Consider the following 16,675-nt stretch of genomic DNA (forward strand, 5'->3'; position numbering starts at 1 on the left):
GTAGATCTTTTTATGGTGGTTCACTGGATAGGAGACAAGAGACAAGAATAATAATCTGTTTTTGTGAGGGAACAGCACATAACTTAATGAATTGGCTGCCTGTCCGCTAATGTTCAACATGTTTTACAATCAACAACCCTATTGGAGTGAACATAGTGTGGAGATTACTACGATTAAAAATGGCTGTTTTTAAGAGAAGTCACGGACGATTTTGCAACATGTTTACGGCTCTCCCCGTTCATATGGTGACGGAGATATTTTGAACCAAACCTGCAAATGCATCCTTCATTTGACAGCGATGAATAATGTCTTTATTAAGTTCAACACCTGCTGTGCAGCTTTTAAACAACTCAAGGTAAAGCCATTTTTCCAATCAAACAGGTATCAAAAAGTATCATTGCATGTTTTTTACATGTACATTGGAGTACTATGTAAATACCTTGGTGTACATCAATGCCACAGTAATACCATCTGATACCAGTGGTCCTGCCACAGCAGGCTATTTTTTTTAAAGGTAGCCGATTTTGAGAAACTTTAACTAGTGTATCTCTCTTGTATCAATACTTTGTAACCCATAGTTACATTAATTGCTACACAAGATATATACTTGTGAAAAGGTAAAAACGCTGCTCCTAAAGTCACCAGAATTAAAAGGTTACACTGTTTTGCTGTATCTGTGCTTCAGACAGTACTGTAAAAAGCTGAAAACAACCCTGAAAGTGTGTTGCCTGTTTTAATGAGGCTGCAGCATAGAGATTTAACTTCTGTTGCTCCCTCGTCAGTAATTAAGCACATCTTCAGCACCAGCAATCAAAATTCACTGGCGCTGCCCCTGGCAACTTGTGCTACCGGAAATTTAAATATTGTTTTAAAAAACCTTTATTTTTCAATCTAAAAAGTAGCCCATTAGCATTGTATTTTGAGGCAATCAACAAAACGAGTGGCCTTTTATTATAATCTTGAGCATGGCATCAATAATGCAACTAGTCTGACAGGACTTCTACGTTCACACCGCAGCTGACTGTGGCTCAAATCTGATTTTCTGGTCAAATCACATTTTTTTGTTAGGTTGTTCACACAACATTTTAAATGTAAGATCATACCAAACACTGGTCTGAACAGCCGACACTGGTTAACTGACCCGTATGCGTATAACAAACCCAAACATGTAACATATGTATAATTAACTATCAAATAAAATATCAGCAAGAGATGGTAGACCAGAAAAATAAAGTCATAAAGTAATTTTAAATAGTTATTTGCAGTCATGTGGTGGAATTGAATAACCAGTTGAAGCTCAAGCATGTAATATTATAAGCGAGACATCGTAAAATCGAAGGACAGCAGGAAAAATTGCATTATAGATGTGTAAGTTAAGAGTTATCTGTAAATATTTCATTGACGTGCTTGCATTTGTGTTTTGAAACAGTTTGAGAAATATGAAAGCTGTTTTCTACTCGAGTGACATGAGCAAAGAGTGGCGTTACATAGGCCAAATCTACCTCTGCATTAACTAGAAAAGATTTAACTTGCAATTAATCTTTTTAAACCACAACAGGCATATTACGCTGTAAATCAAGCATGAAAGAGACGAATATTGAGTTAATACATTCACATCAAATCTGACCTGGCTGTTCAGACTGAAGGCAGGCGCATCGAGAAAAAAACCAGATACGTATCCGATTTATTTCCACATATGAAGGTGGCCCAGATCAGATTTGAAAATGTCAGAATCAAAGAATTTGTGGCTGTTCACACTCTCATCCAATGAACAGATCTGTGTCACATGTGAGTGAAAAAATCAGATTTGGGCCACATTCAGCTGCGGTGTGAATGTGAACCAAGGGTCTCTAGACCGTTTTAAGATAAGTGTTAAGGCTATTTTGCTCCAATTTCCCAACTTTTTTTTAAATAATAGCATGTTTGAATTGTTTTGCAAAACTTCTAGATATTACTTTAAGTGTGTGTGTTTATATTAGATGCTGCTCTGATAGGGTTCTTCAACAGATTACACACACACACCATCAAAATTATCTTTAAGATTAGGATGAGACGTCCGTCCTTCGGATGAGATGTTAAACCGAGGTCCTGACTCTCTGTGGTCATTAAAAATCCCAAAGAGTAGGGGTGTAACCCCGGTGTCCTGGCCAAATTCCCCCCATTGGCCCTTGTCAATCATGGCCTCCTAATAATCCCCATCCATTAACTGGCTCTATGACTCTACTCTCTCCTCCACCAATAGCTGGTGTGTGGTGAGCGTACAGGTGCACTATGGCTGCTGTCACATCATCCAGGTTGATGCTGCACACTGGTGGTGGTTGAGGAGAGTCCCCTGTTCACTGTGTAAAGCGCTTTGAGTGTAGTGTCTGAAAAGAGCTATATAAATGTAACATTCATTCATTCATTCATTCATTCATTTAATTGACAAAAATAAATGTAGTTTTATGAAGAATATACTGTACATCTAATTGTATGAATGTGTGTGAGCAGTGCTGGGAAGTTTACTTTGGAATTGTAATCTGGTACTGTAGAATGTAATCAGTTATGTAATCTCTTGAATTACTAATCTAATCTGATTACTTTCAGATTACCTCTGACCTAATTTTTGTTCATTTGAAGTCACATGCATTTGAGTAGGATAATCTGGTACCATTTTTGCAATGTTGCTAAAATGCATTTAAGAAAACTTAATTAATGAATCAAAATATGAGTATTGATATGATTTTTGTCTGTGTTTTACTAGATGTTTTCTTGTAATGAGTGAAAAAGCAAAAGCACTTAAAGGGTCATGAAACAAAAAATAACACATTTTAACTGATAAGAATAATTCACACCATCAACATATCTATTTAGAAGAAGATTAACATGCGTTTCATCTGAAGAGTTTCTAGAATTATGGACTAGGTTATCCAGGGCTCGTTTAACAAATGTGGTCTTACTCCAGCATTTTGGGTTTGGGAATGCCATCCATGTGAGGTAACACATGTGAGGTTATCCATTCTGCATAATGTGGCGGCCCATTTCAGCTTATGCCCATTCGGCCCAATTTTGTGGCCAGCCCTTCGGGAAAAGTCCCGGTTCTCCCGATGGCCAGTCCGCCCTTGACTTGGTGGTATTTGGATGTTCTGATTTGATCAAAGGTGGTGCTTGGCCTGAAAAGTTTGAGAACCCCTGATGGTTCTCCAACCATAACACTGGCAGTTTTTCACTACATGTACCACACTGATGTAGAGAACAATACAAATAAACTAATCAGTTATTAAATCTACAGCAGATAAATGGTGAGGTGTCCAAAACCACTCTATCCATGAAAGTGGAGGGTAACTGATCCACGATAATCCATCTCATTGATATGAGTTGGTTACATGATCAAATTAAGACCATCTCATCCATAGAGTGCATGGGTTACATGTCCCCAGTTGGTATTGATTGATAACCCTGCAATTAAAAAGGGAAATTGTGAAATAAACATTAATTTGCATTTCACTGTAAATTTGCATGTGCCAAATCATATACCCGCTCAACTACTCATTTGTTAAGCACATTTCAAGTCCAAAGGGAAACATTGGCCTAATTTTTTTAAATACAGCTGCCAAGCATGGCAATCAATTTCCCTGTTATCCTCATGAGGTTCCATCATTATTACAGCCTTGAGTATAAATCAGTTTAATAAAGAACATATATATTATGATTAATAATTAGAGCATAAAAATATCTAATACAATTACAGGCCTGCTTTTATTCTCTTCCTCTGTCCCTAGAATTCATTTTATAAACTTCCATAAGCCGCCTCATTTTGTACATTTATTGCGACTTACAGATATTTTATTATTCATAGCTGTGAAATAAAAATGTTAAGGAATATTCCGGGTTCAATACAAGTTAAGATCAATCGACAGCATTTGTAGCATAATGTTGACTACCACAAAAAACTCATTTCGACTCATCCCTCACTGTCTTTAAAAAAAAGCAAAAATCGAGGTTCCAGTGAGGCACTTACAATGGAAGTGAATGGGGCCAATTTTTGGAAGGTTTACAGGCAGAAATGTGAATCTTATCATTTTATTAAAGCATTTACATTAATATTTCTGTTAAAACTTGTGTATTATTTCAGCTGTAAAGTTGTTTAAATTGTAATTTTTACAGTCATTTTAGGGTTTACGGTTTGTTGACATTACATCGTCACGGCAATGAAGTAGTAAAATTGTCTATAACTTACCACAGATGCTGTTAGTAAGTGATTTTATCACACTAAAATCATGTTAACACATATTGTTTATGTCTTGTGTTTATATTTTTGAAACAGTGAATTTGTTTATGGATTGGCCCCATTGACTCCCATTGTAAATGCCTCACTGTAACCCAGATTTTTACTTTTAAAGAAAGGAGGGGCGAGTCAAAATGCATGTTTGTGGTAATCAACATTATGCCACAAATGCTGTTGGTTGAGCTTGAACCAGGAATATTCCTTGAAAGTATTGATTACAAGTGCTTTAAAAACATGGTGATGCCTCATGTCCAACAGATGGAGCTATTTCCTAATCCCATCACACCTAAGCAGGTCACATGTCTAGACACTCCTGATATGAATATGACACTTTAGTGTAACCATATGTTGTCTACAAAGAACAGCACTAACTCATTTTCTGTGATGGCACAGATCTAATATCTTAGTACAATATTGATGTAGGACAGTAATATTAAATAGATTCAACATTTTCCTGATTTTTAACACTTACCTGTCTCTTCATCCATATTTGATTCCACAGTGCTGTTAGAGGTGAGATTACCCACTCTTCCTCTCCAGATATCTTTCAGTTCCTCTTCCTCCTGTTGGAAAAGCCAGTGACCCGGCTGAAGGACCGCCTCCAGGTTGATGTCAGGCTTCTCTGCACAGGTTACTCTCATCTCTTCATTCTCTTTCACTGTGTCATTGAAACACACTGCACAGTCTCTCACACCACAGTTTATGACTCGGACGCTCTTACGATAGCCAGAGGCCTCCTGACCATTTGACAAGGTGTGCGACGGGGAGCTCATCTTCTTGTGTTTGAATGCATGGTATAAGTGACCATTCAGGTCGTGTATTTTTGTGTAAACACTGAGGCATTTATGACCACAGGTTGATGAAGAAGGGCTGGCAGCAGTGTTGACTTTGTGATGGCTGGAGGAATCATTACAGCTGTTCAGAGCTGGTTTCTGGTTGTCAGGCCCACTGTGTTGCAACGGGGGGTGTTCAACTGGTGTGGCGACCCTCGCTTGCATCAACACAGGTTCTGTTTTTTCACAAGTTCGGTTATGTACATCCTCAACATCATTGATTGTTTCTTCCAAGTCTTCCAAAGTCAAGTCTTCACAAACCTCATTAGGGTGCAGTTCAGTTTGTTTAGTGTAAATCACTGGTTCTAGCTCCACTGGAGTTTGAGATGAGCACAATGGTTGATTCTTTGAGTCAGATGGGTTGTCATAAATAAGGGCAGGTCCAATATTCTCTTTGTTCTCCAAGTCTGAGACTCTGTTGTGAAATCTCTTGGGAAGACTGAAGCTAAGTGTGGATCCCAGAGACAGATAAGAGCAGATGTTTTTAACTGGTCTGCTTGGAGTCTTGATAGTTTTAGGCAAATTGTCACCTGGAAAAGTGGTAGGCTTGTCATAATTGACAGAATACACCGGTAGCATACTCTCTTTAATGAGCACCTGAGGTCTGGAGTTCACTTGACTTTCCTGACTTCTCCTCTCCCCTTCTGGCCAAGTGTTACACCTCTGCCTGAAAATGTTTGAAGGTTCGCCAGATCTTTCCGATCTTATGTTGCCAAGCGTGGAGTGCCTTCGACGCTCACCCTTCTTGCTTCTGATCGGCTCTTTCAGCGAGAACACAGAACTGGCCTTGAATCTCTTGTGGTTGCAGACAGTCCCTCCGTCAGTTGTGACATTTTGCGAGTGTAAGGAGGACGAATGAGTGGAAGAAAGGGACACTGATGGAGAACATAAGGCAGAGGTTGTTATACCCTCCCCGGCAGCATGTGATGGGGATTTGTAATTGTCTGAGACATGCAAATACGTGAACACCTGCCAGAGACAGAGACAAACGCAAACATTTAGCTAGATAGGTCAAGCGTTCCTGCTGGGATGCAACTTACAGTCTCATAAAAACAAACCCATATTGCATAGCCAGCTAATAAAGGCCCACACACATTCTGAGGACTTTAAAATAACGTATGGATCTCGAATGCATACGTAACCAGCAGCTGTGATGGCAATAGCCGAAGCACGACTAATTTGATTGCATGCCAAGTTAATAAATCCCATGCTTTGGGATTGGCGGGCTTAACAGTGCATTCTTACACTTGCACACCACCAGGGGGCATTTCAAAGTGGGAGACGCCATGGAAACTTAATCATGAGATCATTCTTATACCATATGGGACAGGATGTACAGAGCAGGGAGAATAATAAGCACATGCATGCCTGGTTTGTTAGCAATCTTTGAGCTAAGTTTGGTATGAGCTTGAAACTGTACACACTGTTTTTTGGGCTGTCAGTCGATTAAAATGTTTTAGTACAACACAAATGTGTTAACGCATTCAGTTCCGAGAAAACTAACAAAATTAGGCCAGTGTTAAATTATTTGGTGCGTCAATTTGTGTGGATGCTGCACATAACGTTGATTTGTGCAACAGCGCTCTTTAGGCCAGAGACCTACTTTACGCAAGTACGCATATGCAGATTTAAGCACTTGGCCAACGCATTGCATTGATAGAGTTACCTTCAAAAGTCTGTGCCATTTAACTGGATGTGTTATGATTGAGGTAGGTTGCTATAAATATATTAACTTTAACTTAATTGCTCAGCAATATTCTTGACAAACTGTTGCTTCACTGTGACTGTAGCTGGCTTGAAAGAGAAAACTCACTGTAGAATTGGACAGTTCACACTAACGTCTCCAATAGCGCCCCTTGTGGGAACGTTGAGAATGCAGTACATACTTGTGTTGTGAAAAGCGGTCCAACACATTTTAGATCACAAAAACGCACTAAATTGAGCTGGCATAGCTAAAAGCGTATGAGAGTATGTTTCGACATTTACTTGTTTCACTTTCACTAGGTTGCAACAACTTAATACACGGTTCTCTTAAATACTCGATTCTGATTGGTCAATGGCACCATCCAGCGGTCCGACATTGCTCTGGACAATCGCACATCCACGTATCAGACGGCTCATCTGGGTACTGTGAGCCATGTCTCCTGCTTCTCGATTTCCAAGTAAGCTAATAAAATAATTTCAACTCAAATCAATGTTTCATGTACATTTATTTGATTATTTGGCAAGTAGTCTTGTAATAAGCTGAATAATGCACAGTCAAGTGGTTATCGCAAAATAAACCCCTTCAGGGTGATACGAGAGTCCTCCGCTGTGCGTCAGGACTCTCAGACAGAGGACTTGGCTCACTTAAAGTCATTATGCATTTCTATGAATGGTGATGTTTCGCTCGTGGGTGATATTTTACTTCTTAAGCTTCTTGATGATTAAATTCCACCATACAAGAATGCACGACCTTATTTTTATTAAACGTCACATCTAAGATGATTTATTAATAAATGACCCGTAAAGAGGGTGAGGATTTAGAAATCGCAAAATTTTAGCATGTTTACATGGACAGTCTTACACGAATTTGCTAAATATGCCGACAACGTGTGTAGTCATGAAAACGACTTATACGGTTTTCCTTTAATCGGTGTACGGTCATAAACGGTTTAAGCATAAACCAATTGACACAGGTCAATTTTTGGCCATTACCTCGATTTAGCGCTGCATGTAAACACCTATAAAGGCATTATTTCTAGCTTATTCAATGTGCGCAAGAGTTGTGCACATGTCTGTTTATGTTTTGATGTTAAGAGAATAACCCAATGATTTCAAATCTCATGTAGACGCGGTTTTCATGCATTGTTGCATTTTTTGAATAAACTGATTTTTGGTAGTAATCAGCGTACTGCTGTGCATGAAAATGAGCTAACTTATGCTTAATAAACTGACAACGAATAAGGTCATACAAACACCTTCAACAGTTTTCCCTTATCAGGGTATGGTCATAAACTGTTTAAGCATAAACCGATTGACACGGGTAGATTTTTGCCCATTACCCTGATTTGGCTCTTCATTTAAACACCTGAACAGCAATTGAACCGGCATATTCATAATGTTGTGAGCATGCCTGTTTATGTTTTGACTTCAAAATTAGACAATAATCAGATGATTTCAAATCTAATGTAAAGACGTTTCCTTGCGTTGTCAGATTTTTTGGAAAAAAATATTTATGGTAGTTATCAGTATTGCTGTGCATGTAAACATACTCGGTGACACAGTATGAAACTGTTATAATGTCAAAATTAATAAATGTGTTAACAGCGTGAAATATTGAATCATTTGCTTGCGTTAGAGCATTAAATTCGACTTGTAATTTGAAGTCATACTTACTCTATGAGTGACTTCAGCTGGCTCTTCCTGATGCAGGAGGTCATTGCTATGGTTCTCTAAGACTTGAAGTTTATCTGATGGCGTTTTGTTTGTTGCTCGATCGCTGTGCGATTGTTTTGTCCACTCTTTGTTGTATCTTGGTAACTGTTGGTTTTGCACTTGATGCATGACTGATAGCTCTGGATTTTGTATCTGATCCATGCTTGGTGAGAGTTGCAAGGGCATTTGGTTATTGACAGGTGATCGCAGATCTTCTGCAAGAGGGTTGCAAAAGGATGGTTGAATATTACATGGGGACGATTGGCTTGGTGACTGGACTGGTTGCCCTTGATTGGTGTTGTTTGTTGACTTATGCTCCTGTGCTATAAATCCACAAGATGACTTGTGCTCTGTCTCTTCACTGATGCTTGATACATTTGGAAGCATCTCTAGTGTCTGTTGCATTTGCATTGGGTTGTTGTCTTGTAACTGCTGTGTGTGCACATGAATGTTGCTTGTGGACTCTTCTATTTGTTCCTTTTTCGGGGTTGATAATGTAATGTCATTTGTGATGCAGTGTACTTCATTATTGTTAGGTGACCATTGCTTTGTCACTTGGTTGATCTCTGAGGACTGCTCATCAAAGCTCAAAATGAGACAGATGCTTGAGCCAAGGGATGTCTTTGCAAGGCAGGACTCCTGACTTACAACACTGGACACATCTTGACTCCCAGTCTTTTGTTTGCAGTTGTTTTGAGAGGGTTCTGTTTTAATAGTGCCTCCTATTCCCTCTCTGTTTACAATGCACAGACTATCTGACGGCATTTTTTTGAGAAGCATAGTCTACACAAGGAAAAATATAAGCAATCATTTAGACATGAAAGATGCATGCTGCATTATTTCAAATTATTATTTGGCTCTCTGGAATGCTTGATTCTGATTGCATTGTTAGTTGTACTATCCAGTCAAATATTTCTGAATAATGAATGCACGTTCAGGGATTAAGTGATATCAGATCAGTCATCCAGGTATTGCAAGTTCATGTCCATTTATTTATTTGGCAAGTAGTCGTGTAAAAAGCAGAACAATGAGCAGTCAGACGTAATTTTGGAAAAATAAAACGCCAACAGAACTCTTGACGCAAACCAGACTTGGAATTCAGCTGTTTCTGGAGACTCTATGGTCTCTTTCTTCTCACATAAAGACAATATTTAATCTCAAATCATTATTTAGTGACTATTAAAGGAAAATCAGTGTTCAGTATGAGTTAAGCTCAATCGACAGCAATTGTTGCATAATGTTGATTACCACAAAATCATTTCAAATCGCCCCTCCTTTAAAAAAAATAAAAATCTGGGTTACAGTGAGGCACTTACAATGGAAGTGAATGGGGGCCAATCCGTATACATTAAAATACTCACTGTTTCAAAAGTATAGCCACAAGACATAAACAATATGTGTGTAAACATGATTTTAGTGTGATAAAATCACTTACTAAATTTTCTGTGTAAAATTCTATCCAACACCGTTGCCATGATGACGTAACACTGTAAACCCAAAAACGACTGTAAAAACGATGATTTAAACAACTTTACAAATCAAATAATACATCAAATGTTATTAACAGAAGAATAAAATTAAGTGCTTTTATAAAATTATACGCTTCACATTTCTGCCTTTAAACACTCCAAAAATTGGCCCCATTCACTTCCATTTTAAGTGCCTCACTGTAACCTAAATTTTTGCTATTTTTTTCTTTATTCTTTTTTTGGAAGAAAAGGAGGGATGAGTCGAAATTTGTTTTTGTGGTAATCAACACTATGGCACAAATGCTGTCGACTGAGCCTGACTTGTATTGAACCCTTTAAAATATTTATTTGGTAAGTAACCAGATAATTAGTGGAATAATGTACAGTCAGCCAGTCATTATCTCAAAATAAACCCATTCAGAGTGATAAAAGACCCCTTCGATTCATGTCGGGGTCCTGACCACTCAGTCAGCGTTTATTTTGAGATAATGACATACTGACTGTACATTATTTTCATTATTTTGTTATTATTAGTAATGTGAGTCATGTAAAAAATAAAATCTAAAAACCTTCTGTTGGACAAGATCATTTGTTCTCTCTGGTCTCTCATTCTGTTCCCCTTTAAGTTGCTCTCTTTGAGTCCGCCAATTGACCTGGATCCATCTTAGCATGCTTTGCAACTCATCTGTCCTCTCCTTGATCTGGAGGCAGAACAATTATTATCAAAAACACATCACAATGGACATCCTGCCGATGGACACATATGGACACCATATATTTAGTGAGTAAATCTAGCACAAACTCACAATGTCTTTAAACTGAGTCTCCTCTTGTATAAGTGTTTGTCCAGCTGCAGCCAGTTTGTTAAACTCATCCAGCTTTGTTTCAATCCTGCAATGCATTTCTGCAACTTCACTCTCTCTCCGGGCAGCAGTGCCATGGAGGACATACGTTCTTGTGTTTTCTGTCCACGTACTACAGTAAACAAGCAGGGAGACAGTGTCGAAATATCAAATAAGTTAATTAATATAACATATTTTATTAATGATGCAAATAAAAACTGTGCAGGCTACAAGCTTTCACTACTTACATCATGGCAAGATGGTTTTTGAAAAAGTCCTGAATGTGGTGGAACTTCAGGAAAAACAGGCGGCCTCTGTTTTCGGCCATGTTGCGGCCTACTTCCTCCCAAGCCTGCAGAATCGCCTGAACCTCTTCCCTGAGCAGGTCTCTCTGTTCTGGGGGAGGAACCTGCAGTTGACTGGCTAGTCTCTCCATGTCCCGTACCTCTTCCTCAATGTTGTGATAGTGAGCCTTTATGAGAAAGAATTGTTGTTAAACAACATGACAACACTACTGTAAAGACCAGCTCAGACCTGCATTCCAATGCAGGTCCAGGCTGGTTTATTCTGGTTTGGTGCTGGCGGACCAGCAGGCTACAGCTATGCTGTTCATTAGTAGAACTTTGCTGGTGAAGCTGGTCGGCCAGCATGGACTTTCTAATGATGCTGGTTAACCAAGGACGTCTTGCTGGTTAATAAGTTAGTCAAGAAGCCTTGCTGGGACACAAGCACACCAGCGTTCCATAGACCATATTCACGTTAGCGTCATCTTTGATTTTTTAATGGGAATGACAACGAGGCTGTGAGGGATAGACTTACCATCTCTTCAATGGCATGATTGGAATAAAGTTGTATAAAGCTCTTAGATCACATCTGATTTTCCACAACTCATGTTGTCTGGAGTTTTGTGTCCACTGAATGTTCTCAGAAAGATATTTTTTTAAATGTTTTGTCCACGGAACAATCCAAAAACACTTTAAACTGCAGTACAGCCCATTGAAGAGACTGTAAGTCTATCCCTACCATTCACATTCTCATTGTCATTCCCATTAAAAATCAAAGATGGCGCTGCTGTGAATAAGGTCTATGCAGGGGCCAGCATCCAAAACACAATAAATGCTGGTCTTTTCAACAGGGAACCCACTAACAACTGGGTCAAAATGTTGGGTTTATTACCTTAAAATAAAAGTGAAATATCTTTTTAATTGAACCCAATTTAGGCTGTATTGGGAAGAATCGAAATCCAAAAATCCCTTTTAAGGCAAACTAAAAATATTTTAATATTGCGTTTAAACTCAGCAAGTATTTAAAAGTGAAGAATTCGGGGGGCCTGGGTAGCTCAGTGAGTATTGACACTGACTACCACCCCTGGAGTCATGCGTTCGAAGCCAGGGTGTGCTGAGTGACTCCAGCCAGGTCTCCTTAGCAACCATATTGGCCCGGTTGCTAGGGAGGGTAGAGTCACATGGGGTAACCTCCTCGTGGTCGTGATTAGTGGTTCTCGCTCTCAATGGGGCACGTGATGAGGGGGTGGATTGCGGAGAGTAGCATGAGCCTCCACGTGCTGTGAGTCTCTGCGGTGTCATGCACAACGAGCCACGTGATAAGATGCGCGGATTGACGATCTCAGAAGCAGAGGCAACTGAGACTTGTCCTCCGCCACCCGGATTGAGGTGAGTAACCGCGGCACCACGAGGACCTACTAAGTAGTGGGAATTGGGCATTCCAAATTGGGATTAAAAAAAAAAAAAGAAAAAAAAAGGTGAAGAAGTCCCATCATGAAACTACTACAAATATAGGTTAGTTACTGTTCTGAGGTTATTCAATTAGTGATTAACATTAGGGCTGCAACTAATTTATTTTGATAATCGATTAATCATCGATTATTTCTTCGATTAATCGTATAAAAAACAGCAAATTTCCTATATTTTGTTAAAAAGCATATGATTGTATCAACCTAGTCTCATAGAATGAACGTTACTTTAAGGACATTTTTGAAAACCGAGCTTTACGTGCCGCGCTCTGTTTCGCTGCAGTTTCCTGGTGAAATGAACACTAGAGGTGCTACAGCAACTGTGCGTTTAATTCACTTTCACTCAAATCATGAGTACAACAGCTGATTATGAATTTATAAACACTAATTTTTCACACTATTACTCACACACTGCTATGTTATAATATCGAAACACTTTTACTATAACGCATCAGTTGAAAAACAATACATTTTAATGCTTGTATTACAGACTCACCTGCATTTACACACTTATTCCAATGTGATTAGCTTCTGCGGTAGCTCACCTAATAGAGTGTTAGATTTTGGATTCTGAAGTATGCGGTTCAAGTCCAGGCAAGCACGCAAGTTGTCATGAGAGACGAAGTGCTATAGAAGCCACACGAAATGATGTAGTTGCTTCAAAAAATTTGCTTTTTATGTCGCATTTCCTTTTCTTGGCAGCAATCAGTTAAGGTTTAGGTGTTGATTAAGGGTAAGAAAGTCTGTTTTCTTCACCTCTCCTTTATCTTTTAGGACACTTTTGGTCAGGTTTAGGTTTAAGTTTTTGGTTAGGGAGGTACGTTTTACTCATTAAAACCTCCATCTAATATTCACCCTAAAAACCTTATCTGATTACGACACCATCATTTTTAGCGCCCCCTGCTGGACATTTCATTGGGAAACTGCGGCAAAATGTGTCTTGAGGCACATAATTTAATTTGCAAAAATGTTGCTATGGTAGCATAATTTTCATGAGATCAGGCTGGATTGTTTGCTATATGTTGTGTAAAGAAAGGTTTAAAATGTACATGTTACAATATAATGTACATGTAGTTAACCTTTTTGTCCTTAGTTTGGAAGCAGCAGAACATTTTAAACTACTCAATTAAAAATGCTAATAAAGAAAAAAAATAGCACAATCTAAGTGTTAGCTGGTAAGAGGTAGAATGTTGTAATGTCTTCATTTTAGATATACTGTATAAGGGACTCTTTAAAGTTACTGTACTTCTAAAATATTATTTATTGCACTATATACTGAATAGGATTTCGATTACGGTAATTTTTTTTCTCCCCTTTTCTTCCCAATTTGGAATGCCCAATTCCCAATGCACTCTAAGTCCTTGTGGTGGCGTAGTGACTCGCCTCAATCCGGGTGGCGGAGGACGAATCTCAGTTGCCTCCGCGTCTGAGACCATAAATCCGCGCATCTTATCACGTGGCTTGTTGAGCGCGTTACCGCAGAGATGTAGCGCGTGTGGAGGCTTCACGTTATTCTCCACAGCATCCATGCACAACTCACCACGAGCCCCACCGAGAGCAAGAACCACATTATAGCGACCACGAGGAGGTTACCCCATGTGACTCTACCCTCCCTTAGCAACCGGGCCAATTTGGTTGATTAGGAGACCTGGCTGGAGTCACTCAGCACACCCTGGATGCGAACTCACGACTCCAGTTGTTGTAGTCAGCGTTAATACTCGCTGAGCTACCCACGCCCCTAATTACAGTTAAATTGAAACCTAAATGTGATGTCCAAATCCAGTGTTTATCAAACAGCACATTTTGATCAGAATGATTGTGCACCCTGTCTCTGTTGCAGTTGTTTTGATTGACACAGTCAGTTTTGCGAAATGGAAATACGTGTCTAATTTCGAATTTTCATTTATACATTATAAAATGTGGAAAATAAAAGTTAAATACAAGTTATGGACAACTCTCAAGTGCATCAAATGGCGCAATCACCGGCAGCTGGCCCACATTAAACTGTATGCTTTAAGTGTTTAACGTAAAGTGCTCCAGTGCACAACTTGCATTGTTGTTGGGTTTTTTTTTAAGCAACAACTTGTCTACGCCATTTTTCAAACAAGTTTTATCATGCAAATGCATTATTCACTACTGTAAAGTGACGTTACTGATGGAGTTTCTCTGTGCATGCCACATATTTCAGAATAATCAATAATTAAACTTGTTGCCGATTAATTTCTTTAGCAATTATTATTGATTTTATCGATAAGTTGTTGCAGCACTAATTAACATCTATTAACATTTATTTAGTGATCTGATCATCTGACCTCTAGGTCATCTTGCTGCTCTCGTAGCCCCTCCAGTCCACTGAGGTCAGAGTCACAGAGCACAGCCATGTCTGTCTCAATGTCCAGGAGGTCCATACTGAGTTCAGCACAGCGGGAGAGATGCTGGTTGATCCGTAATGTTAAAGTAGACAGCTAAGAAAACAAACATTTACTTTAAACATCACCTGATATGTGGTTGAAATAGTGTCATAGTGTCCCTAAAAACATAGCGTCCCTAAAAAGTATTTGGACATGTACACACAACTTCACATTTCTGAGCCACTTTTAATTTACCAACTGGCATTAAATGTGATTTTTAGTGGATGTATGAAGTCAGTTCCACTCAAATTCACACAGGTGTCTTAAAAGAGTGACAGGGCCGTTTCTAGCTATAAGTGGTATAAGCGGCAGCTTAGGGCCCCCTGAGCCACCAGTTTTTTTAATTAATTGATTTATTTTTTTCTAAATATACGAAAAGCTGCGACTAAGACCTAGGCAGCTGTTATGGCTCAATTAGACAGTTATAGGGGGCCCCCTTGTGGCCCGATAGGGAAGAGAGAATGTAACTGCAAGGAGAGAGTTGTAGCTAGATGTGACAGGGGTCTCCAAGTAGAATTTCACTTAGGGCCCCCATATGCTCAGAAACACATTAACTGTGAACAACATGTTCGGCAACCAAAAAAAATTTTTTTTTTGCTTGTAGAATCACGTTACTATACCTACATTTTTGCAGAATAATTTTTACGTGGCTTGTTGTACGCATTGCAGCAGTTTCCTGGTGAAATGAACACTAGATTCCCTTTTATTTTCTCTCACACAAATCATGAGTAAAATGTCAGGTTATTGGTTCATAATTCTAACTCTAACTCTTTGCATTTTAACATTTGCATTACATAACTGACTACATTTACAAGCTATGAATAAATTGCACAGTAGCTCGACTGATGGAGCATTGCACTTGCGATGCAAAGGACCAGGGTACGAGTTCTGAAGAGCAAGCAAGTCGATATGTGAGCCGTAAGTGTCATCGAAGCACCACAAAATGACGAGGTTTTGTTTTTGATCTCACATATATATTTTTTTGACACTTTCGGTAAGGTTTAGGTTTAAGGTTTAGGAAAGGGAGGTCGGTTTTGTTGATTTAAAACTCGATAGAATATTAACCTTAAAAACCTCATCTGTTTAGGAGAACAGTTCACTCACTTTTAGCGCCACACAGTGGACATTTCACCTCGAAACTGTCACAATACAGGTAATGAACCACGTAATATCATTTTGCTACAAAGTGACATGCATGTGCTGTCTTTCATTCAAGAAATGGCACTTGTTTTGATATTTTGTTACCTACTCAATGACTACCATACATTTTTACATGTCTTAAGTGTCCAAAAAATATTTGGGGGTCAATCTATACATATAGATCAAGAAAAGTCCATTAGCAGCGTTCAAAGCCTTGTAATGGCCTTCGCTATTAGTGAAATATCATGCATTTCATTCATTCATCTCAAGAAATCAGGTAGATGTTGGACGCAACCAACAGAGCTTTACCGAGCTCTGTAGCTCCTCTGTGGTTTGGTCATGCTTCTGTAAGCTCTTCTGATCAGTTCGATCTCCTTGTAGATCCAGTGATATTTCTCCAGCCTCAGCCATTTCTGGGCTATTCTGAAGTCCAGGAACATCCTAAAGCAGATTCACAACTGTGTAAGTGGTATTGTGTCCTTTAATTTGTGTCCTAATTTGCTAAAATTGTGCACAAATGCAGCATGACTCTTCTACATTTCT

General features: G+C 39.0%; 1 protein-coding gene across 1 annotated transcript; it reads right to left on the reverse strand.

The window, feature by feature from the left end:
* Positions 1-2,735: 2,735 nt before the first annotated feature.
* Positions 2,736-16,568, reverse strand: LOC127427820 (uncharacterized). Its single transcript, XM_051675627.1, has 8 exons — positions 16,442-16,568; positions 14,894-15,046; positions 11,077-11,300; positions 10,793-10,961; positions 10,556-10,687; positions 8,479-9,300; positions 4,740-6,069; positions 2,736-3,438 (listed from the first exon to the last, which is right to left on the reverse strand). Exons 1-8 carry the CDS (start codon positions 16,541-16,543, stop codon positions 3,386-3,388), a joined length of 2,985 nt encoding a protein of 994 aa, XP_051531587.1. The 5' UTR covers positions 16,544-16,568; the 3' UTR covers positions 2,736-3,385.
* Between the last annotated feature and the right edge of the window lie 107 nt (positions 16,569-16,675).

Source organism: Myxocyprinus asiaticus, chromosome 37, assembly GCF_019703515.2.
Source record: "Myxocyprinus asiaticus isolate MX2 ecotype Aquarium Trade chromosome 37, UBuf_Myxa_2, whole genome shotgun sequence".
Taxonomy (NCBI): domain Eukaryota; kingdom Metazoa; phylum Chordata; class Actinopteri; order Cypriniformes; family Catostomidae; genus Myxocyprinus; species Myxocyprinus asiaticus.

Coding starts and splice junctions, on each gene's coding strand:
- LOC127427820 (XM_051675627.1), bottom strand. CDS start 16,543: ATGGCTGAGGCTGGAGAAATATCACTGGATCTACAAGGAGATCGAACT. Junction 9,301..10,555: donor ATGATCTTGTCCAACAGAAG/GTTTTTAGATTT, acceptor TTCCTTGTGTAG/ACTATGCTTCTCAAAAAAAT. Junction 3,439..4,739: donor AAATATGGATGAAGAGACAG/GTAAGTGTTAAA, acceptor TTTTAATTGCAG/GGTTATCAATCAATACCAAC.